At 41.1% G+C, this 26,380-nt stretch overlaps 1 protein-coding gene across 1 annotated transcript in view; it reads right to left on the bottom strand.

Moving 5' to 3' along the window:
• LOC116524009 (rho GTPase-activating protein 44-like) overlaps window positions 1-23,909 on the bottom strand; it is a 114,192-nt gene extending 90,283 nt beyond the window's left edge. Inside the window, exon 1 of the mRNA XM_032239106.1 lies at window positions 23,369-23,909. Coding sequence (XP_032094997.1) covers window positions 23,369-23,421 — 53 coding nt within the window. The 5' untranslated portion in view covers window positions 23,422-23,909. The remainder of the gene's footprint in view (window positions 1-23,368) is intronic.
• Between the last annotated feature and the right edge of the window lie 2,471 nt (window positions 23,910-26,380).

Raw genomic sequence — 26,380 nt, 5'->3', positions numbered from 1 at the left:
GGTGCCTCCTCCTTGCAGAGTCTAATGAGATATTTAAAATCTCAACACACAAAACTACTATTTTAGGAATGGAAAGGTCTATGACCTCGCAGCAAAAGGAAGGGGAGGAAAGTCAACCAGCCTGGATGCTATGACTAAATCTAGGGACAGAACAGAATGGGTTAAGCATACAATTCTGGATTATGGATGGCTGAATGGTCAGGAGACAGAAGACAAGCCAATCAGCACAAGCCAAACATAATCAATATTCATAATCAGAATCAATATAAAAAAGATAAAGGAAGGGACAAATAAGTTTGGACTGATCTGTTTCACATTTCCAGCTATTCAACTGTTAATAAAAGGAAACTGGACCAACTCTAAATAATAGTTATAACAAATTGTCAACTATAATGATCAATTAGGTAGCCTTATGAGAATACAATCTTCCACACAATTTGTGAGACCAAAATAGTAACATCTCATCTCAGTTTATAGCAAGCCTTTATTTTGGAGCATGCACATACATGGACATGTACACACCCACCCACTCACCCACCCACCCATTACCATCAAGTAGACATTGACATGTGTGGAATAAATTCACCAAGAAGGCAATAAACAGTTCTCCATCTATTTGTCAATTGGAGACAATGCAACATGGCATGCAAATAGAAAAAGAGTTAACAGAGATGAAGGACTCTAGGGACCATGGGAAGGGAAATCAAAGCCCATACAGAACAAAAAAAGACTTTACTGAAAAGGTAGATCATTGGTTGGCAAACTTTCTGTAAGTTTTGCAATAGGAGACTAATGACAGCTCTTCTAAAATGATTATCATTGGGGGGGGGGGGGCACAGGGAAAGGAATACATTCATTCATAAAGTATATGTCATGCTCAACACTATCAGTAATAAAACCCTCATTTACCACAAGACAAACAGAATAAAATTGTCTGGTTCTTTTCCAGATTATCACCTGAAAAAAAGTTGGTCAGTCTTCTTTCCTGAAATTGCTATAGGATTTCTATGAGGCCTACAGTATTATTGGAAGTAAAGATGCTAAAACTTTACTCTGTATTCCAGCAACTTCATATTTATTAATTTAAAGTAATCTTTAAACAACATTAAAGTTCAGTGGGGCAGGAAGATACAGGCCATCAAATAAAATGTTTGTGGAGTCATTGGTTCCCGTGGCAGCCAGATGACTGACTCCACCCGTATACAGAGCAATCCCACAAGACTTGGAACTGATTCCAAGTGGGTTTATTCTAATTACTAACTCTGTTGCAGCCACGTCATTTCAATAAGGCATATATCCAGTACCTCAGGCAAACAGACATGGCACTTATAAATTTAACTCACAAGATTTACTTCACTGCATGCTGTGGTTTTCCAGTCCTAAAGACTCCTGGTGTGTATTTCGATTTGTTGATGGAAAAAAAAATAGCCATGGATTTGGGGGAAAAAAGTCATGAAATGAAATTTCCCTATACCACAATTGTCCCTTTCCCCAACTTGGTTAAGCTGATTTTTTAAAAAATCAGTCATTCTCTCTTTCAAGCTTCACAAGCATATATTCTATTATTCAAAGGGGAAGATCAGCAGATACATGCCAGAATGAGTGATATGTACATCAGTCCATTATAACATGTGAGTATCTGCAGACCGTGACATAAGTCAAAACTAGCCTAGAAGAGGAATAACATCTTTCCTGAACTTGATGGCCTTTAAATCTGTTTGACATTTCCTCCTATAATTCCTAGTCAACATGGCCAAAGTTCATGGCCTGTGAGAATACACTGCATTAGGAGAGGCCAGCATAGGTCAATTTTGAATCTCTCTTAAAATAAATTAATCTTATGTATATCAACTCAAAGTCCACTTTGTTCAATGGACTATGTTCTCTGTAAAGGAGGTCTTATTGCCTGAGAACTTTATCAGTTGAAAAGAACTCTCTCTGGCTTACTACTCTGTTTTATCCAAATTGGAACAGCATAATACTATTAGAGGAAAATAATTGCTCTCACAAGGCCAACCAGAATCCAAGGATGATGGACAACTCCTGAGAAGGGAGAACCTGCTTAATTTTTCCATTGCCCTTAAGCTACTTTGTACAGAAAGACAGCAGAGGGAGGTAGCTCCAGCAGCCAATAAATGTGCCTGAATCATCATCCTCTCCTCTGTACACATATGCAATTTAAGCTCCCTTAATAGTGTTAAATTTAAAGGAAATGCCCATGTGTACTAAGATGAAAATATTTAAGGCCCAGTCAAAACATTTAGATAAAAATACAAAGGGGAAACAATAAAAATACTATTGTGTCAGTTATGGGATTCAAACTTTTTTGCTACCGGTTCTGTGGGTGTTGCTTGGTGGGCGTGGCATAGATTGGTGGGCGTGGCAGGGAAAGGATACTGTCAAATTTCCATTCCCTCCCCACTCCAGGGGAAGTTTATTGCAAAATCCTCCTTCCTGATTAGCTGGGACTCAGGAGGCAGAGAATAGATGGGGGTGGGAAAAGTAAGAGAAGGTATTTACCAGTTCTCTGAACTACTCAAAATTTCTGCTATCGGTTCTCAAGAACTGGTCAGAACCTGCTGAATACCACCTCTGTATTGTGTGTGTGCGCTATGGACCACCAAAGATTTGGTAGAAGATTTGGAAGAGTCACGGTCGTACAGTGGTTAGTGTGCAGTACTGCAGGCTTTTTCCATTGTCCTTAAGCTACTTCTGCTGACTGCAGCCTGCCTGGAACTTGGCAATTCAAATCTCACCAGGCTCAAAGTTGACTCAGCCTTGCATCCTTCCGAGGAGGGTAAAATGAAGATCCAGATTGTTGGGGGCAATAGGCTGACTCTGTAAACTACTTAGAGGAGTTTACAGTGCTATAAAGCACTGTAAAGTGGTATATAAGTCTAAGTACTATTGCTATTAATATCCTCTTGGACTAGACTTTAAAGAAGGTTGAGGAAAGAGAAAAACAGTAATTAGGTACAGATAGTCCTGTTTAAACATCCATTAGGTTTATATTTTTATCACTAAGCAATGTGATCATAAAGGTCTATATCATGTGACCGGATCCCTTAGTGATGGCAATCCAATTGGTGTCATAACCCCGGGACTATGCAAGTTGTTACCATGGAAGTGGCAGGAATCCCAGGCAAGGAGTCCGGGGGGGGAGCACAGGTACTAGAGGCAGGTATTACAGAGTGTGTCCAGGTTAACCAGGTCCACAAGTGGGTGGGTGTGGGCTCATAAGCAGGCTAGTGGCAGCTGTCGGCAGGCACTACAGTGGGCTAGCAAGAAATGCAGGCAGTGTGGGTGCACCAGCAGGGGCTGTGGAGGGGTACTTCTGAGTGTAGGTGAATTGGAAGGGGCTGCAGGAGTGTGGGAGGACAGGTGCTGCACAATATTTTTATTTATTTATATAAAACATTTATATACCTGCTCATCTTATAAAAAACTCAGCTCCCAATCATATTTTTTAAAATTATAACTATAAAAATAAACACAAACAAATCCCTTGTGCCAAGTCAAACTTCCGATATGCAGTCACCTCATGTTAACCCAGCATTTGGAGAACAGCCAAGTTTATAGAGCTTTATGGAAGGCTAAAAGGGTGGAGGCCTGCTGAACCTCGAGGGGTAGAGTGCTCCATAGGGCAGGGGCTGCCAGAAAAAAAGGCATCCTTCCTACCTTCTATAAGATGGTAATGTTTAAGAAAAAGGACAAGGGGTGTGGCCACCCAATCTAACTTGGGACAACTGGTAGTTGTTCTCAGGGAAATTAGAATAAACCCACTTGGAACTGAAAGACAGCCAGTAAGGCTAAAGTGGAAAAGGTACTTAGAATTAAAAGTGAAGCTAACAGCAACAGGAAAGGTTGTGGTGGGTATTTGCAAGGGCAGTAATAAAAGAAGGAAAGGGAAAAAAACTAAGATTGCTGCTTGACAAACACGGTCAGATGGTAACAGGTATCAGAGAGAGGGCAGAGTTCATCAATATTTAAATTTGGTGTTTTCTGCAAAGGAGACTTTATCCCAATGAGTCTGAGCAAAAAGATGGAGGAAATGGCAACCCAAGGAAAGAGGAAAAAAACATTGATGGTGGGGGTGGTGCGGTAAAATCATGGAAGAGACTATCAAGTAGTCAATTTGACAGCATGCTGCCAGCATAGGTTTAATGAGAACGGGGCAGACCAAACCAACCTACCTACCTACCTACCTACCTACCTACCTTCCTTCCTTCCTTCCTTCCTTCCTTCCTTCCTTTTCTTCCTTCTTTCCTCCCTCCCTCCCATCTTGACTACAGCAAAGCATTTGTCAGTCATCTATGAAACCCTAACTATAAAAGAAGATTCTCACACTGATAATCTGGCTAGTAATAATTATGTAAATAAAAATCAAGGCAGATTGCCTCCCCCTCCCAGGCTCGTTGGAAAAAATGGCATCCTTCTCATTATACCAAAAGTGTGGGAGGAAGAAAGCCAGAATCTAATGAATTGCTAATAAATAGGTTCCACATTTGAAAGCCAAGTTGATAGAATGCTTGTATTCTCACTTCAACTTATTTCCTAATAAACCTTATTAATTTGAATTCAGAGAGAACTGTTCCACTAATGTTCTTTTTCAGTCCTGACTGTTTTTCAGTATTAAGGGAAACTTAATACTAGCACAGAAATTGGCAAAATGTAAGCTGGATTTTGCTATCATTAAATGGATGCAGAACTAATTGAAAATTTTTTCATCTAGGGCTCTTCAGCAAGTTGGAAGGAGATCACAGGATTCCAATTTAGTCTCTGCATTGCTCATCAGTTTTATGAAGTATTTGAATGAGGGGTTAAACATGTCAAATTAACAGATAACAAAAGAATAAAGAAGATAACAAATACTTTGTAAGACCACACCAAGATGCAGGGTAATCTTGTCACCAGGAACAATTGGCAAAACCCAGCCAGAAGAATTTCAACAAGGTCAATTGCAAGGTCCTTCACATGAGTGGAAAAATCAAAAGCATATATATAGAATGGGAGAGATCATATTGGGTAGCAGTACATGAAAAAAATAATCTGGCTGTTTTGGTGGATTATAATATGAATATGGGTCTATACTCAGACGAGCTTTCCCCAACCCTCCCCCCCACAAATAAACCCAATACAACCATAGATTGGGTCACAATCAAGAAAGATCATAATTTTTCTATTAAAATCACATTTATAATTTGTGTCCTTAACGAATCAAGTTCACCCCCTCCCCCAATATTCTAGAAACACACATATACTGTGGGTAATAGTCACTGCCGTTGAAGTCCTTTTATTACAATCTTTCTGATTCAAGGTATTAAGATAGAAGTCATAGCTATTTCAAGATTTTTTTTTTTTTACAATGTTTGTTCAATACTTTTTGATTTACTGAAGTCATCTACGCTTGGGAGTTGGACATACCTGATGGCACTGAAGGATGCGTTTAGGCTCTGATTTAGGTGGGCAGCATAAGCCTTGGTAAACTGAAGCTTTATTCTGATGTAACAGAACATTGCTATCAATGCATTTGAGATATAGCAATAGCAGTTAGACTTATATACCGCTTCATAGGGCTTTAAGCCCTCTCTAAGCGGTTTACAGAGTCAGCATATTGCCCCCACAGTCTGGGTCCTCATTTCACCCACCTCGGAAGGATGGAAGGCTGAGTCAACCTTGAGAGATATGGTTGCATACTCTCTAAAAATAAGGGAGTGAGTGTTTCCTAGACATTTAACTGTATCTCTATCTCAATTTGTCTCAGATACCTTCTTGCTAAAGTCTGGCATACCAACTATAATTATTTCTGATCAGAGATTTGCCATTGTATACTAATTTCTAGCCAGCCTATATACCTATATCTGGTACCCACAATCTCTTAATTCAGAAAACAAGCCAAATACGAAAAGACCAAGGCAGATGGAAGGATCAAATTATAGGCTAACATTAGACAGAGTGGAAGAAGGAAAAACTAATATGATTTTGCTTCAGGAACATGGCATTTTCTTGGACTCAAGGCACATACAAACTCAGACAGCTCTAAAACCTGCAGCCTCAGATTCCCCCTCTGAAGATATATCCTTGGAGATGGTGGGGGGAAATAGTACAAAGCTTCTTTTCATTCAATCACCATGGAATCATTTTCTAGAATCTTGTCACAGCATGCACTGTGTACAGGTGAGAGCTCTGTTAACTATAAATTTCTTTTCTATCTCCAAGCTACACATCTTGTATCGCTTTATTCTGCACAACTCAAGTTTTGCATTGCCACCTATAAATTGGAAAAAGGCATTTCTAATGTAATCACTATATTCTCTTTTTGGGTGGAAATTTTGCATAAAACTAAAGTATGAATTTTTATTTTTAAATATTAACAGAACCATAATTTATCTATGTATAAAACCCAGGTGTAATTGGAGACATCTTTCATTTTATCTCCAAAAGACGTTGTGAACTGTATTTGGTTCACAATCACTGAATTTTGATTGTTGAGAATGGACCCACACACACACATATCACTTCATGGAGCAGCACTTGCTTCTGACAGAAAGCTTTTACTCCAATCTTGATTGAAAAGAAGCACCCCTTTGAATATCAGTTTAGCCCTGCTATGCAACAATATGCTTTTTCCCAAAATAATCTCTAAGTTCTTTCATTTATAGCATCAAATCCTGGAAAATCTATACAACCTCTACTGCAATCTATAGAGCTACAATAATTTGTCAATCGATACAGCCATCATATTACTTGGGCATGTGTTTCTAAAGTATGGGTCACTCTTTTGCAATAAAAGGGTTCTGACATCCATTTTTATATAAATACATATTTTCTCAAGCTTCAATAAGGATTGTGGGAAATGGCCATGGACCATTGATTCTGAAAATTTGGGAAAAGAAACAGAAAATGGTGGTTATATGTTTTGCCAGAGATTCTCATCATATACACTCCCCTGTAGAATTAAAGTAAATTTAAAATCTACTTCCACTGATAATCAGACCAAAAAATATAACACATTCTATATTAGGGGTCTTCTCCTTCAGAAATATTGTTTGTGTAACGGTATCAGAATTTTTTCAACTATAGCAGTTCCACCATGTTGCAAATTCAGGCATAAGAGACAATTTGTCCTCACAAAATATTTTTGATAGGGGTTGTTGTTGTTAATTGCAAAGTCGTGTCCAACCTATCGTGACCCCCTGGACAACATTCCTTCAGGTCTTCTTGCCCTCTACCATCCTCTGGAGATAGGGGTTATGGCAGTGGTAGGATTCAAATAATTTAACAACCAGTTCTCTGCCCTAATGATTTCTTCCAACAACCAGGTCACCAAACTACTGGTTCTCTCGAAGTGGTGTGAACTGGCTGAATCCCACCACTGGGTTATGGTTAATCAAATGGAATTAGTAAATGGAACACGTATTGCAGTAGTTCTACCTACTGTTAAATTTATAGGAAGGCACTAACTCTGAAGAGTAAAGAATGGAACAACACCACAAAATGACATTCCTCAAATCCTTATTAGTTCCATGTCCTGCTGCATCCATTTTCCAGACTGCCATTTCTCCGATATATGTCCCTCTTTTTCCCTACTCCTCTGGCTTCCTGACCTGAATGTTTCCTGAGTTCTTAAGATTTATTTTTGTCTGTTCTTCCTTTTTGCTTTTTATATCACAAACTCCGTGGCTAAGTCTTGTGTAGGGTCACATCTTTCTCCCATTTTTCAAAATTTATATTTTCAATGAAGACTTTATATAATCTTACACTATGCTGCTAATTGAAATGATGACATACACTGAAATGCATTTGTTTATATCCATCCAGTCTTGCTACTATTGCTTCAGTTTATCCTCTTTCTTTCTTGTATCAAAAATTGATGTATTATTGTAATTATTATTGTAATAGAATATTATTCTTTTGCATTTCCAGAACAACTGCATATGTTGGGGATGGGGTTCTGGATGCTATAATGTTTAACTTACATTTGAAGTTTGCCAGATTTGAAGAAGGCTGGTTTTAACTATAAGAAATCTAAGGTGAAGTCTTCCCTTTGATTGCTTTTTAAAATCTTTTAAATTGTGTCCTATAAATAATAAATTCATAAATAGCTGTCATTGACATTAAATAACACTATATAATAAAAGTTTTTGCATGTAATTTTATTGGAAGGCTGTGCTATATATACTTCAGGTATCACCTTCCAAAAATTGAGTCTGCCATCCAAACCAAACCTCTGCATCTGCTAGGAATTCTTTCCCTTTTGAGAAGTGCCATACATGGGATCATAGGCTAAGTTTGCAACCCTTTTTCATAAAAGTTACCACGGAGGTACCTTTGGCCCTTCTTTCCTTGCTTGTATAACACCATACAAATTACTATTCCTAACAAAATTTGATCCAAAACTTGTTTTGTTATTTACTGCCCAGAGCATTAATTGATATCATTTTACAACTATTGTAGAATAAATAAATGCATAGATACAAACTACCCTGATAGGGATTATGGTAAGGGGGGCATCTTCACCATTGGCTCCTATTATCCATGGCATTGCTTTTCCAAAGTATTTAGAGATGCTTCTTGTCAAGAGCCACATTTAGGAGCAGACACAGCAGCACTCACTGAAGACAAAATGGGTTTTCATTTTTCTAGCCACTGGAATGATAGAAGTCCGACCTTTGCTTCAGCAGAAATTTTTGTCTGCCTTTGTAAAAGTAAACTATTTCTTAGAAAGCTTGCTGAATCACCCAATTAAATACACAATCTTCAATATCATTAAAAAAGTGAATGTCTTGTGCAAATTTCAATGGATGGTTCCCCCAATTTTATTAAGAATTTCACACTTTTGCAGTGGTGTGTGCACATACATAAACTATATTACTGCCACCATTATCAAGTACAAAATTGCACAACTCTCCACAAAAATTAAGGTTCCTTACACAAGGTTTTCATAATGCTAACGCTTGATATTAGTCAAAAGTGTGGGAATTGATAAAACATGTGTTTTTACAATGCTTTATGTTTACTATGTTTTGGGAGAAAGTATTGGAATATATAAAAATAATTGCAAGACACAAACTAAAATTTTCAGACAACTATATTCTTTTGAACTACATAGGTAGCACTTGGGACCTGACAACCAGACAACATAAATATATTCTCTGTTCCTTTGCTCTGGACAAAGGGCTGATATTGCAACATTGAAAAGATAAATGGATTTTACTCAATGGATTGAAGTAAATTGTACTTGCCACCTATGAATGGATTACCTATAGATGTAGATTTTATATGGATAAATATAATGAAATATCGGACTCATTTATACAAAATACAGTAAGTTTAAAAAAGTGACAGTTATATAAATATATTACAAATATATATGTGCTTGTTTAATTGCATTAAGAGAATATGTGTAGAATTTTAACTATTTATAATTAAAATACCATTTTTTTGGAGTATAAGACACACCTTTTTCCCTCAAAAAAGAGGGTGAAAATCTTGGTGCATCTTATACACTGAATATAGCATTTTGGCCTACTGAAACCCTGCCCCCCTTTGCAAAAATGAGCACCCAGGAGCACTCTACAAGCCTTCTAAAGCCTCTCCATGCCTCCCCCCCCTTTTTTTTTTTGCAAAAATGGCTTGTTTTTGCGAAAAACAGGCCATTTTTTGCTCATTCTTCCCCCCCCCCCCCGGGAGCAGTCTAAGAGCCACCCAAAGGTCTGCATGCCCCCCTCCTTTTTTGCAAATAACAAAGGCGTGCAGAGGGTTTGGGAGGCCTGCAGAGTGCAAAACCTTTTTTAAAAAATTTACCTCTTCAAAGCCATGGTGCGTCTTATACGCCAGTGCATCTTATAGTCTGAAAAATATGGTCATATTTTTTTCTTTTGGCAATGCTTATATTTTTATTTTTGCTCCTTCCCTGTTTCTGTCATATTTTAAAACCATTAAAATAATAAAGGTTTTCACCATGTTTTATTCCAATCAATTATTGAAGTAGATGATTTTTTGTTTAAAAAAACAACTACCTGTGTGCCTTCCTGCATACCACAATTGGCAAGAAAGCACTTCTGGGTTTCCTAGAGCCATGTGTAGGGATGGGTTACTTTAAATTAATTCTGACAGTATAGATTATTAAAAAGCTTTATGAACCTGTCAGCAAAATAGGGAGCAGGAGAGAGAAGGAAGCCAAAGAGAAGAAATCAACGCTGCCTTTGCATCCAAATTTTTCCAGATGGCCCTTTATGCTATTAAGTAAAAAAAAAATCATTTTGCAGATAATTTACCTTGACGTTGGGGAAAAAGGAATATACAGACGTATGGAGAAGCCTTATGTACAGTTCTCCATAAAATTTCTTGAAGGATTCATGACTTTTGCACAAAAAAGAGCTGCAGTACCTAAAGAAGCAATTATATCAAGTGGGCAGGATATTCCTGTCATTTACATGGATGAAACCAGGGATGGGATATTATCCCTGGTATTGAGGCAGGTAGGGGAAAAGGATGTTAAGTTTATTTTAGGAGTTAATTGTTTTCAAGATTTTTCCCCCCACTGAAAATAGGATAAAATAAGATGTTCCAGTTTTGGGAATAATGATGAAAGGAGCAATGAGTACCACTGGGTTTTATCCCTTGTATAACTTGGAATATAGCAATAGCAGTAGACTTATATACCGCTTCATAGGGCTTTCAGCCCTCTCTAAGCGGTTTACAGAGAGTCAGCATATTGCCCCCAACAATCTGGGTCCTCATTTTACCCACCTCGGAAGGATGGAAGGCTGAGTCAACCCTGAGCCGGTGAGATTTGAACCGCTGAACTGCTGATCTAGCAGTAGCCTGCAGTGCTGCATTTAACCACTGCGCCACCTTGGCTCTATAGATATAGAATAAAGAATAACCAGCTTGATCCTTCTCCTTTCTGCACTTCTCTCTGTCAACAGATCAATCCAGTTAGCAATGAACCTAGCCAGCCTATTGGACAGGCATCACCCAATTGGGTTGAGAGTTGGCTAGTTTATTTATTGGACCAGTGTGCGGTTCAACAGGTTCATGGTGGTTTTCAGAATAATTAAACCTCTTATGGAATACCCTAAGACAGTGGTCCCCAACCTTTTTATCGCCGCGGACCAGTCAGCCTTTGATAATTTTACTGTGGCCCGCTGAGCGCGCGCAGGGGTGGGGAGCGTTGTTCGCGACGACACATTGATTGTTTATATATCAGATTGTTTTGATTAAACTTCCCTGGAGCCAATATGCTATATGTTATGTTACTTAAGAATATATATACCTCAGAATCAGATACAACATCCACATCATTTCCAACTGAGTCAATAAAATCATATGCCATGCCAAAACTATTTTAAATAAAGATATGAAATTAATCAAGTATTGCATTTATTTTTCAAAATGAATGTACAATTTTTTATTATTTAAGTTTTGTACCCTATCTTTTCTAACTAACGTTAACTTTAAAAAGATGTTACATCAGACTACAATACAAGTAATTAAATGAAGACTAAATAAGTGTTTTGGCATATTGAGCTTTTTATATTTCTTTCTTATATTGCTTCCTTAGTTGAGAACTTGCTCCTCAGCTTACTTACGCATTAACTGTTTGTTGCTTTTATGGTTTATTCATTCACTGCTCCATCTTCAGTTTTTTTCACAGGGGGCAGGGCTTCCTTCCTCCCTCCCTCCCTCCCTCCCTTCCTTCCTTCCTTCCCTCCCTCCATTCCTTTGGCCACCAATTTTGATCCAATTCTCTCTCTCTCACACACACACACACACGTTCTTTGGGGGGGTTGAATTACTCCGCCTCACTGCGCAAAGTCGGCTCAGCATGCGTTTGGCCCCCACTTATGCCGAATCAAATCCGCGGCCGGCGGGACCAGGGGGTTGCATTTCAAAGCCGCCAGTCCTCTTGCTTCTTCTCCTTCACCGGCAAAGCTCCCGCTGGCGGCTCCGCCCATGGCAGCAGCGGTGGTGCCTCCCCCTCCGCTCGGAGCACCTCAGCTGGGCTCTGGGTTATCCCTGCCTCCACCTCCGCCGCTTTCCTACTAGCTCCCGCGGCCTCAAAAGCACGGCAGAGGAGGAAGGGGGAGGAATAACGCGGGAGCCAGCTCAGGTGCTCCGCTTGGAGGGAGAGGCACTGCCACTGCCATGGGCAGGGCGCCAGCGGGAGCTTTGCCGGTGAAGGAGAAGAAGCAAGAGGACTGGCGGCTCATCAAAACAAGTCTGGGGAGGTCCTTTGCAGGCGGCCAGTTCTAGCCGCCTGTAAAGGACTTCCCCACGTTTGCTTTACAAAAAACTCTGCGCGGCAGATAGAATCTGCTGCGCGGGCTTTTTTGTGACATGCGCGGCCGCGCAGGCGCGCACCTTAGAGGGAACAGTGATCATGGCCCCCGGTCGCTGCGCGGCCCGGTGCCACGTACTCCACGGCCCGGCACCGGTCCGCGGACCGGGGGTTGGGGACCACTGCCCTAAGACATAACCCTCCACAATTCTATCTAAAATATTAAACATAAAAAATCCACAGCAGTTATAATGAAACATCCACAGTATCCAGGACATTAACACAATATCTAACAATAAAATCCCAATAGCACTCTATTGCAAAAATGTCAGTTACATTAATCACTCTGTAGATAATCCTTCGAGGATAGATATTGAATGTAGGGTGTATGTTATGATCTGAAATGACTGCTGTGAGGTTAAAACTAATAAACACAAGGAAGGCAACTGGCCTTAAATGGAGGACTCCAACTTTTCTAACCAGAGTGGAGAGTTCAAGCTGCTTACTTTTTGGACACTTCTACAAACTTATGGTGGCCAACCACAAAATACCCATTACCTGAATGGTGAAGTTGCAACTTACTATTACATCATCTCGGCCTTCAAAAACTTGGTCTTTTCTATCCATGTGCAGATTATACCAAGCACAATGTGCCTATCTTATTCAAAAAAGGCGCATGTAGAAAAAACTTTGGCCAAAGAGAATGTATTCCCACATATCCAGAACAGTGTCCTGGATAAACTGGTACATGATTTGGGTTGAACCACAATTAATTGTGAGCTGCAACTTTTCAGTCCTTTAAGTTTCATTATTACAAAGGTCTTTCTGAAATCCGGAGAGGTTACTGCTACAGTTTCTGGGAAATTCTCTTTGCCTCCAAGCATCCCTGAGGGGTTCCCTGTTTACTCCTTAAGAGGCTGCTCTCAAACAGCTGCTAATTTGTACATGCTCACTGTAAGTATGTCGGTATTTCCCCAGGCAGAAAGTGTTTGCCTTTTATATTTAAATTCAAATGCAACATTCTCGGTACATGCAATCATTAGTATGCGATGATACATTTTGCCATCATCAAACGCTTAAAAATAAATTAAAAGAAAATCTGGTGAAAGAGCATGTCTCATGTGTTTCTCTTTTCTCTGGAATAATTAAATTCATTTTTAATAGATGATGCTGAAGATTATTATTTTACTGGAAACATAATAACAATAAATTTTCTTTTTAAGAATGAAAAATAATGATAGCTAGGAAACTTAGAAACTATACCCGTATGTCAAAGATTGAGCTTTGCTCCCATTCAGTCTTCTCCTTTCTGTTTTCTGGCTAAAATGAGATGAGAAGGTAGGGAAAAAAGTACTGCAATGTAAAAGGTGCACAAAGAAGACAAGCTGCCATTAACAGAAGGTGGTAAGATGTGTCAATTATGGAACAGAATTTAAGACATGAGTGTCAAATTTGCAACGTCACATTGTCATCACTTGGGTGTGGCTAGCACATGATGCATCCAACCTGCGGGCTATGAATTTGACACTGCTGATTTAAGAGAACTGCTCTATTTAAGCAGGGGAACACAACTCAGTACCAGAGCAAATCATGATGTTTTCATGGAGAGTAAGCTTTCCAATTAAAATAAGCATAGTTTTTTATTATTTTAAAGAAAAGTTGGATAAGTCCATGTATTGTACCTTATGGCTGAGTTCACACCTCCACAATCATGGTTTACCAACTGGAATCACTAGATTTACATACCAAAATAAAAATAACTTAGCAAAATGTAGGAACCCAGAATAATTTCTTGCCCAACATATATTTTGATGTTTCATAAATTAGAACTTAAAAGACCAAAAAGATGTTGGAATTTTAAATGTAAGATTTTTTTAAGGATTATTTTTCTGGGAAGCAAAACAACAACCCAACAGAAGGACTTTATGGAAGTGGATATATATTTATCAAATCTATATACCATCCATCTCACTATCTAAATAGTTGCAATTTTGTAAGCTGCCTTGAGAGTTAATACATTGTAAACAGAAAGGGAGAGGATAACTCCAATAACCCAAATAAATACCATTCTCCACTGCTAAGAGCAAACACTACTATAATAAACAAACTGAGATCTGCTTAAAACACGCATGAGGGTAACTAACACATAATCTTAAATATCCATGCAAATGGTATGAACAATCTACTCACAGAGTCTCTAACCTTTCAAATGCAACTGGGTAAGACAGAACAATGCTTGTGTTGTAGTAATACAATAATACAACACAACTCTTCATAATATGCTTCCCTTTTCTTCCCTCCACCCTTGAAGGATCCTTCTGGGCAAAGTACAGAAATAAACAAAGTTTACACATTATTCTAAGCCAAATAAAAACTAGCTGCAATGGTTAGAAAACATGATTTCTGGCTTAGCAAGTTATATCAACACAACTAATAATGACTTTTTAAATAAATTATGGTTAGTTCAGTTATAAGGCTTCACATGTAGTATAAAGTAGTTCACAGTCTGATAAGAGCTTTCAATTAAGAAATCCACATATCCACCATGGGCCTAAACCTTGATCCTCATCACAATAACTTATCACCTTAGGAGAATAGATAAAACACTGCACTGCATCGCCTGCTACCGTATATACTCGAGTATAGGCCGACCCGAATATAAGCCGAGGCACCTAATTTTACCACAAAAAACCTGGAAAAGTTATTGACTCGAGTATAAGCCTAGGGTGGGAAATGCAGCAGCTACCAGTAAATTTCAAAAATAAAAATAGATACCAATAATGTTTTTGAATATTTATTTCAAAGAAAAACAGTAAACTAGCGGTGTATTCAATGAAATACTTCACTCACCTCATGATGCTGATGTCCCGCTGTGATGATGATGTCCTGTGCAGCCGCGGGAGCGATGTCCCGCCTCCTATGACACACGGCACAGTGATTCCTATCATTGGATCACTGTACCAGAGGAGGTGGGACATCGCTATGTGGCTGCTTGCCATAACAAGGAGGAGGTGGGACATCGTTGCAGAGCGGCAGGAGGGGGAGGAAGGGGAATCGTAAGACAGCCCTGCATTACATTAGAACGTGAGGAGGGGGGATGGTGCGGTGCGCGCTGCGCGGCAAACTGACACAGAGGGAGGGGAAACTCACAGGGGCACTGGGCCATTCACGAGTGTCACCCAGCGGCATGGCCCCGCCCCTTTTTCTCCTCCATTTCGGGCAAATTTTTCACTGACTCGAGTATAAGCCGAGGCGGCTTTTTTCAGCCCAAAAAGTGGGCTGAAAAACTAGGCTTATACTCGAGTATATACAGTATATGTTAATGCTCATCAAGATTTCATCTTAAAGATGACTGAAGTTTAAGACAAATTCTACACAAGGAAGGATGACAACCAAGCCAGAATCTTGCTTATTACATTTTTCACCTCTTAGTTGATTCAACTAAAAAAATTCAGAGTTGAGTAAAGATCCAATCAGTATAATCTCTAGCAAAGACTGAAAATGCAATGGAGATGTCTCCACCATTCCTTACTTTCTCTCCTACTAGTATGTTGTAGAAAAAAAATTCTAGCCTTCCTTCCAATAAGATAAACTTTCTTCTTTGGGACACACCTTCCTTTTGGAAGGCTATGAATTCATTTCACTCTCTCCTCTGCCTTTATCTCCCCTATCCTGGCCTTTTCTATTCCATGTCATAACCTTTTTCTGCATATTGTATAAAAGGGAAATTCTAGGGTAACAGAAAAGAGGAGGAATAACATGCATTCCAGTCCATGAAAAAGAGAGTGGGAGAAAAATGGAAAGCTTGTCTACTTTGACTCCCTGCTGCCTTAGATCTTGTTATAGAAGAGTTCACCTAGCAATATGAGGAATAAATGAAGATTTTTGTTAAAGCCAGAGAAACATCCTGCATCCTACGAAAACAAGAGAATTGAAATGGAAAGAAAAGTCTTAATCCTGGTAAAAAAAGTATTCAAGAAAGAAATGTTTACCTCACATGCATACACTCCATTATCCACAGCTTTCTAGAGAATTGCTTGTTGTATAGTTGGCGTCTAGACAACATGATAGAGAAAGTTTTTCTGAGGCCAAAACAGAAATGGAAGTGAGAGAAAAGAGAACTAGGGAAAACGTAATGTATTCAATCTTGTATGACCACAGGATCTGCTGCCACAAACATTCCCCTATTTCACTTGTGGTTCAGTCCTTCCATCTACAAATGTAACAAAAAGATGAACACAAATCAAATGTGCTTATGAATTCAATTAAAATCAATACATTCTAGTAACATTTAATCCAGTGGTTCCTACGCTTTTCTTTATACAGACCACTAAAACATCACCAACATATTTCAGAATCACCACATAAGCAAGAAATTGGCAACACAGCATCTTCAGGCACCATGAGGTTGGGGTTCCTTTGTAACATCTTTCACTGCATCTTCAAGTGAAATAAAACACAACATTTACAAGGGAAAATATATCTTGCAAGATGTCGGTTTTTCAAGATAGATCAGACTAGGAACTCAGCATCATCTATTTTACTTCTATGTTTGTTGTAAATCTATAGTAACTGCATCTTGCAAGTCCGAATTCACTTCCCCCTCCCTCCCTTCCTTCATCTTCATAAGAACTAGGGAGGGGCTTGTCTGAGATGTCTACTCACATTACATTCCTGGTCTGGACACAGTTCTCTTTTATCTAACCATTCTCTTGGCAGCAGTTCTTCCTATATCCCTCAAGGCACTCCCTCTTTTCTGTACAGATGTTGGCATTCTCACCCAAAATTGTGACTATGACAAAATTTTGAAAGATTTAGGCAATTCTTCGTATGGGTTTTTAAAATGATATTTATTAATATGAATTTTACATTTTATATATGTGATTGTTTTATATTTATTATCATCTGCATCAATTGTTTTATTTAATTGTTCACTGCTCAGAGTTGCTTTTGACGAGATGGCCAGCATACATACATACATACATACATACATACATACATGCATGCATACATACCCACACACACAAACACACACTATACATACATACATACACACACACACACACACACACACACACACACACACACACATATATATATATATATATATATATATATATATATATATATACACACATATATATATATATTAGATTTTTACAACCCCTGGTAAGCCCCAATTATGGGAGGAAGCTAACTGCTTCTATCATCTGTCATTCGGCTCGTCACAAGAGTCCATCATGACAGAAACCCAATATTTTTACTGTTGCCTTTGTTATATTTACGTTTTTTATTTGTGCTGATAAATAAATAAAGGGAGACTAGTATAGATCTATTTCAAGCTATTTAGCTCTCATCAGCTAGCCATACCCCTCAAATCCCAGTAAGGGTATGGCTAGCTGATGAGAGCTAAATAGCTTGAAATAGATCTATACTAGTCTCCCTTTATTTATTTATCAGCACAAATAAAAAAATGCAAATATATATATATATATATATATATATATATATATATATATATATATACATACATACATACATACATACATACATACATATATATATATATATATATATATATATATATATATATAATTCTGACCCCCTCCTCCGTCCAGTAACAAATACCGAGACAAGCTTAAATGAGAATGTCCTTTAATAACAAGTTCAGATTCTCGGTGGCTGAAAGCCAAGTAAACAAACAGATAAGGACCTTGGCAGCAAGCCCAACAAACTTTGGCAGCAATTCAGACAAACTATGGCAGCAATCCAGCCTGCCAAGTTTGTTTCTCTTTAGTCAAAGTGTTGATTTCTGCAAGAAGGGTGTGGCACAAGCAGTCTCTTTTATAGTCTGGAGAGGAGCCTAATGACCATCAGCTGAGCGTAATTACCTCCTGTAATTACGTTATTGTTCTTGACGCAGAGTAGCTGTTCGACGGAGTACATCCCGGAACAACTCACAGTTGGTTTCTGGATCACTCTCCCTTGTCTCATCCCCACTGATCCAAGGCTCAGGTGCCACCTGGTGGCCAACCAGTCTCTCTGCACCCTGCTCGGAGTCAGAACCCTGTCCAGGGTCCTCCACATCCTCCAGGGCCGACTCATAGGGCCCCTCGCTGTCAGAGTCTGGTGGCAGCTCCAACAGCTCCTGCTGGGCCACAACATATACATACATACATACATACATACATACATACATACACACAGCTAACCACAACACCAAAATTTGGAAATAACTTGTAACGAAATAGAGATTTCTACATGGGATTGTACTCGATGACTAAGGAGAATAATAAACTAATCTGGTTCAAAAACTGATATTTAACTGTTTCATTGAAATATCTCTTATACGTTTTGTGCTTTCCTCCCTTAACAGTTTATAAATGTGCACTGCAAGAGTCCTTGGCTAACAACAAAAGGCTAGCATTAGTGTGACTCAGATTTTTCATCTCACAGATCTTCTTTAGCTCTTCTTCCCCCTAAATGCTATGTTTCATCCTGTAAATACAGTTCCAGCAGCTAGATACTTCCCAACCTAAAGCCTTAGCAACTTCTCTGAATCTCAGAAGGAACACAGTTCTAGGCTGGCTCAGAAGAAAACCTTAGGTTTAACAATGGCAAGTCTGATGCCTCCAAGAAATTTGCAATGGGCTACACCAAATAATACTCCAGAACCAACAACAGAAAGCCGCAGGTACCATTGAAATAGGGAAGCTGGGGGGAGGGCGGCACTTCTTCCCCTCTGTCTCCCTTCTGGAATCCAACTTATACAAACAGACCAACAAACAATAACATAAAATGGAACAGAAGACAACTTGGTTGAGAAAAAAAGCCCATAGCAATTAAAATGTCAAATTGAGAAAATTGTTTTAAGTCAGCAAAGTCAAGGTGATCAAGGCTCTTTCGGTACCAAATCATAAACAATGAATAGTCTAGTACTGTGTCTTAACCACCAACCAACCATCTAAAATACTACACAGGAATTCATTTTAGAAACAAGCAGAGGAAAAAGAAACCAATTATCAAATGTTACATCTGCAGGAGCCAAACATGATATCATTATCCTTCTTGCTGTTTTCTCCCCAGTATCTGATCATCCAACATATGTGCAGTCTCTGTACATGAAGTTTGCTGAATCAAAGGAGCTGTGGTGGCACAGTGGTTAGAATGCAGTATTGCAGGCTAACTCACTGCTGACTTCAGGAGTTCAATCCAAAGTGGCTCAAGGTTGACTCAGCTTTCCATCTTTCCGAGGTCGGTAAAATGCCCCCAGATTGTTGGGGGCAATATGCTGGGGCTGTAAACCGCTTAGAGAGGGCTGTAAAGCACTGTGAAGCAATATATAAGTCTAAGTGCTATTGCTATCAGTGCCTGTACTAAGGTGAAAAGAATAAATCTTACCTGAAAAGCCCTGCAGAACTTAAGGCACTGACTACTTAATTCTGAATGCTTATAATATAATAGAATATTAGCAAGCTATTATAGCACATCTAATAAGATGTAACCAACATAAATGTGATTTTTCTAATGTGTTAACCAAAGATTTCTGGGAAATCCCAACTGCAGAGATGTGACCCATTTAGAGACATATCAAAGGTATCAATCTTGTTGTCGCCATACTAAGCTTCTGTCTTGCAGACTTTCCTAGACCAGGTTTCAAAATACAATGGAAAGAATGCAGGGCAACACAAGCTTGTCTTTTCATGGCAAGCATCTTATTATATATCATGAAGAACATATAAAAACCTAGGCTACTTATAGCCAGAATTACCCAGAACTTGATCTATGTTTGTCATCAGCACTACCATTGCCCCCTCTTCAACAATCTTGCCCCTCCCTAACATTTCCCATTCTTTCCTGAGCATTAACTAAGTGGCTTTATGGCACATCACTTGCTTCATTGTGTGTGTGTGTGTGTGTGTGTGTGTCATGCGTATGCATACGCATATGCACACAGACACACAGACACACACACATATATATATAGTCTCCCTTTATTTATTTATCAGCACAAACACACACACACACACACACATATGTATGTATGTATGTATGTATGTATGTATGTATGTATGTATGCATCACAAACAGACTGCAGGGCAGAAGGTTATCTACCATATATCCTACTCCATGGAAAAACAAATCTAAAACTCATGGATTTCAGATAAGGTAACTTGGAAGCACTACAGTCCCTGGCGGAAGATAAGGAATCATATCTAAAAAGTAATTGTATTCTAATAATTTATTCAAAGAGAGCAACATATATTTATGTGCAATAATTTCCATTACTTCATTTGTGATTATATTAATAAGCGGTTATGATTTGAAAAAACTAGCTGGAACTGCAAAGATCTGTGTTCTCATAATAACCAAAGTGAGGTTTCTAGAAGCCAAGAATCAAAGCAAGGTTCCCTGGCAATTTCAATAATGCTGTAACAAAAAAGTTTCAGGAAAGCATAATTTTGGAAACCATAGGCATTTATTTTTTCAACTGCACAATTAAGAAAACAAATTCCAAACTCCATTTATTCTAAATCTATGTTATGATTTTAAAAGATTTGCACGACAATTCTGAACCCCAGAAATAACTAAAGCAGGATGCTAGCTTGCATCCATTCTTTTCAAATAAGACTTTTTCTATCTCCCCACCCACTCCAGCTTTTAAAAAGCTGGTTAACACACGAGGACCAAAATACACACAGCTTCTGCAGATACTTGCATCACTATAACTGATTGCTACTTATCTAAATATACCTAAACCAGCTGCTTGTTTTGAAAAGTCAGGCAAAGGCCAGGTACTGTAGAAAACCATCATATATCTGGGTCTATCACCTGACATACATGTCTTTACCTGTGTTTGTAATTAACATGAAAGTTAGAACATTAATATGCAATTGCTGTAATCTAGAAGTTAGAAAATTTGTATTTTATGACAGAATTCCTGAAGTTCCAAAATTTTCTAGAGGTATCTTGATTTGTAAGGCAAACAACATGGATTAAATGGTAACATTACTTTGTTCCACATATCTCTGGGTATTTTACAGTTGCCCTACTGTTCCCATCAATCCTCTCTCTAATCAAGTCATCTCCTACCATGGTATCTAATCTAGGTCATTTGTTCAGCAAATTAGTTGCTATTATTCCTATATACCAGACCTACCAACAGCAGCAGCTCTACTTCCCTCCCCTCCCCACCCCCATCAAAACACACTTATGCCCTGGCTTCAATCTGCTTTCAGAGCCAAATGACCCTTCCAGAAAGGCAATCTTAAGCAAATGGACTGTTAAGAAGGGAAAATAAGCACAGCCCACTCTTTTGTTGCAGGGACAATATAATTTCCCTCTGGTCTGAAATGAAATGCTTGTTGGGGTGCACACAGAGGAATAGCTTTAGGCACATGGATCAAAAGCTAGCTACACAGCAGGCCCATTCCTGGGATTGCAATTAAAACCAAGACTTGATGTGTGCTTAGAATTCTGAGTTTGAACCAGCTGTTAAAAAAAAAAAGGGAAACAGCAAAATGGCCATCTACATTTATCAAAGGAAGAAGGGATAAAAGCATCCTTAATCCTGCAAGCTGTGGACAGACAGAACTGCTCCAGTAGCCCTTTGCTCAAGCTTGCAAGAAACAGCATCATTCATTGTCATCTGCTCAAACAAGGAATATAAAGATGGTCTCCAGCTGCTACCAGGAGGAATCAGGAATGTAAAAATGGAAGCCTATCGGTCTGATAGACTAACATGAATAAATGATGGCTTATCCATCTGGACAACTAAATGCAAGCAAAGCGTTAGGATTTTTCTTGTGATTTCTACTATTAAGAACTGTCTGCAAAATTCATAGGAAGCCCAGAGAGACTGCCCGATGTATTTTTTCTCCCCTGAGTAACAACATCCTCTAATCACTGATCAGCTCCACCCTATGCTAATGGACTCTTCATCTTCTTCATCTCTTCATTCATCTTGGGTGGGAGGGCAGAAGGCTTCAGTTTCTGTACAGATTATAGGTGAATTCTCAAAGGTTTGGCAGGAGAAATCACACTAAGCCAAGTCCAGACTTTGGTTTCAAGCCAAGCCAGCACATCAGAGCCTGCCTGGCTTTTTTCCCACTAGTCTAATTCTGGCAACCACACCAGCAGCTAAAAAAGAATCTTGCAGTGCCAGTGCCCCAACAGCAAGGTACCAATTGCTGGAAAGGGGCGGATGATGGCTATTTCTAAAAGTCAACCTGGCAGCTGGCCAGGAAGCAAATCGAGTCTAAAACAACTCTCCTCCCCAAATCCTGCAGACTTTATCTCTGCATATTAAAAAAAAACACCAAACCCAAACAGAATTAGCATTTCACATTTCCCCACCCTTTTCACAGTGATGTAAACAGGCTCATTCAATGAAATACCTGGTGACTTGACCCAACCATTTCAAGAACCACTTGGGGGAGGAGGAGGAGGAACTATGTTACTACAAACCAAAATTGCTTTTCTCCCCCCCCCCCCCCCCACACACAGACAAAGGGCAACTCAGATATCAGCATCTCTAGATGTTGTAAATCAAGAGCCACAGGTTCAGAAACTGCCTAACTGGGAGCCTAGGTCAGCTAAAGGCTAAATATTCCTTTGATTAAGAGTTTGTTTAATTGGTGTTGACTTGCCGGCAATTGTTGACAAGCAAGCCAATGCAAGAGGCCAAAGTCTGGGGCAGAAAGACTAAGCAAGTAAGACTCTCTTGAACAGATGGACCTGGCTATCCACTTGAGGCCAGTAGAACACCTGGGTGCCCCAGTTGGAACATGCTAGGCTGGTTAGAACAGCAGCAGCCATGACCGAGAATTGGGGGCAAAGCTGTGCTTTGTGAAGAATCGAGGCAAAGGAAAGGATACCCCAAAAGGACTAACTAGCAAAACCAAGGGGAACAAAAGGGAACGGAGGTCATAGCAAAGTCCACTGACCATCACGCCCCGCAGAATCCTTATCCTGTACGGACGGCGACCTCCCTCCCCCCCCCCCCCCCGGCAGGCGCAGTGCACCAGGGGCGCTCCAAACCGAAGCCAGGGGCATTTCTCTCTCTGCCACCCGGCTCCTTACCTGCCCACTGTCTGGTTGGCCAGCTGCCGCATGCGGTTGAATTGCTTCTTCATGGTTGCGCCCTTGGCCGGAGAGCGCAGGGGAACGAAGGAGGTGGGAGGATCGGTAGCTGTCCCGGGCTGGGAGAGGCGGAGGAAGGCGGTTACATGGCCCCTTCTTCTGCAGGGTAGAAAGCGAAGGAGGACTCTAGCACTGCAGCAACGGCGGGAAAGGAGGAGGGCAGCTGCCGGCCAGCAACAGCGCAGCCTCCTGCATCCTCTCGGTGCGCAGCGGCGTCACTTTCTCTCCCTCTCTCTCTCAATAAGCGCAGCCGCCGCGGAGCGAGCACGCCCGATCGGCCCCCGAAGCTTTTCGTGCTCGCGCCTGGCCTATACCGGGCCGCTCGTGCTGCTCTGCGCTCCGATCCCGACTCTTCCCCTCTTTCTCATCGGCGCCAGCCCGGATTCTCTGCGCTTCTCTAACACCGGGCGGGGAGCGGGGAGTAACGGCTCACACTGCGGCTGCCCAGCCTGGGGCGCTGGGAACTGTAGTCCCCCCCACCTCCTCCTTCTTCTTCTGTCCGCCTCTTTCTGACGTGTGATGGACGAGGGCGCTGCGGAGTACTTCGAAGCCGCTAACTCCGGCCGAGGCAAGAAAGGAAGAAAACGATGAGCATCGCTGCTACGGAGTCCGACCCGGCTGGCCGAAGAGCGGGAATTTCCGTCAAGCAGGCCAGGAAGTCTTGGGATGAGACGGTCGTTTCCGTCGGGAAGGAATACAGCAAATTAACCTTTTGGGAGCGGAGACGTCTTCACTCCCCTCTCCTTGACCCGCAAAACAGGATGGAGAGTTGCAAACAACCCTTCCCACACCAAAGGTTGGCGCTGGATGGATACATACTTCGGGATGTTTGCCACAAGATGGCCATGAGATTTCTTTTTTCTAGCCTTCCCCCCAAAATCTGCTTATTGTATACCTCATATCTGGAGGCATCCTTTGGAAGGAGGTAGATAACATTTGGGTCGCTTTTCTGAGGGATGCTACTTATCTGGATCTACTTCGTTTGGACTGCAGATCTGGTTTTGGAATGGGAACTGTCCATCCTCTCTGCTAACTGTTGCTGTTAATTCCTGTCTGGGTAACTGCAGTATTTTAAAATACATTTGAATTACTGTATTATTGGAGCCTCTTGTGTTGTGGACCGTGCCTGATAACCCTAAGCTAAAGGCTTAGCAAGCTGTTATGGAATTTACTCTCCTCTGCTTGCTACCGAGAGAGCTCTAAAAGGTGCAGACCAGCTCTAAAACCCACTCTGCCTTAATTCAAGCCCAAACTCACCCTCCATCCATGGCAATTTGGCAATTTGTTTTTGGACAGAATTGCATATTGTTCATTTCCCTTGTCCCGCTTTCTGGCTAGGCCCCTAAACCTCCATCTTCTGTTGCTTGATTCTGCAACAATTCACCTTCTAGCCAAATTCACTGGGGTGATTCTCTGAAACAAATGTTTTAGCTTTTCATCCTCTATACTGGCAGCTGAATGATTTGCAGACATCCTCAACCATTTTACTTCTTGTTCAGGAGTAGTTTTTTCTGCTAGTGATGGTGGGCAATTTAAATGTGGCCAATGTTAAAAAGCATGTAGCACATGTTAAAAAGGGGTGTGGCCCTCGTGGCATGACAAAACCGCGCTATGCAAAATAGCGGAGATTAAATCGCGTCGCTAAAGTCGCGACGTCATCACCGCGCGTCATCACCGCGGGGACAACAGCGCGGCGACAGAAGGGCGTTCTTTGCCTCCAAAGGTAGCCCTCCTCCTCCAGTTGACAGCGGCAGCGGGCACGGGGCAAAGCGGGCTGCCCAGCAGCAGCAGCCTGCGGGAAGGGTCCAGCACAGCCATGGGGGGCAGCAGGAAGCCCGCGGGGGGCCCGAGCAGGGCCGCCGACGCTGGCGGCGGAGGAGGACGCAGCAGCGGCGGCGGCTGAGACTCTCCCGGGGCCGGCGAAGCGGGCTTGCCCGGCAGAGGCAGGCCGCCCTCTTCTTCCTCAACAACATCTCCTTGGATGGGCGGCCGCCGCCACCGGGCAAGCCCGCTTCGCCGGCCCGGGAGAGCCTAAGCCGCCGCTGCCTCCCGCCCTGCCTCTTCCTCCGGGGGAGGCGCCGGCGGCGGAGGCCGCCCGTCCAAGGAGATGTTGTTGAGGAAGAAGAGGGCAGCCTGCCTCCGCCGGGCAAGCCCGCTTCGCCGGCCCGGGAGAGCCTCAGCCGCCGCCGCTGCAGCGTCCTCCTCCGCTTCCTGCTGCCCCCCGTGGCTGAGCTGGACCCTTCCCGCGGGCTGCTGCTGCTGGGCAGCCCGCTTTGCCCCGTGCCCGCTGCCGCTGTCAGCTGGAGGAAGAGGGCTACCTTTGGAGGCAAAGAACGAAGCATGTAGAACGCCCTTCTGTCACCGCGCTGTTGTCGCTGCGGTAGGGTCGTTTTTTTCTTAGCGCTTCAGACGCCGCGGATTTGCCTCCTCACTTATGTCGGCGCGGATAAGGGCATCGCGGTTTTGTGGTGGAACCGTGGCCCCAATTGCTGAGTTACACTCACTATTTAGACATTGATGACCCATCCTGGGTATGCCCCTGCTTCCTGCCATGCTGGTTTCAAATGCTTTTGCTATTTACCTTTCATATTACTGTTTAGTTATCTTTTCCTGCCTTGCACCAACTTCACTGCAAACACTGGGCTGTATGTATTTATTTATATATAATGAAAATTTAGAGAGCTGCCTGTTTGTCAAAGACACTAGGCAGCATACAGGGATTTTTTTTAAAAAAACAACAACATTAAAAACCCTAGATGTTCATCAGAGATCAGGAATTCCATCATCAAATCCTACCAATAAACTATGACTGCTGTTTCATTCCCCCCACCCTGAAGTTATTGCCATCTAACCAGATAGTAAATACTTCCATTTGACAGTTGAAGAACACTGAATTTGGACCAAAGCAATTATTGATTTTTGGCAAAAAAGGCATAGGAGGAAATGAAGCAG

The sequence above is a fragment of the Thamnophis elegans genome, chromosome 2, assembly GCF_009769535.1.
Source record: "Thamnophis elegans isolate rThaEle1 chromosome 2, rThaEle1.pri, whole genome shotgun sequence".
Taxonomy (NCBI): Eukaryota; Metazoa; Chordata; class Lepidosauria; order Squamata; family Colubridae; genus Thamnophis; species Thamnophis elegans.
The sequence above is the reverse complement of the archived record's forward strand: the minus strand, read 5'-3'. Positions and strand labels throughout refer to the sequence as shown.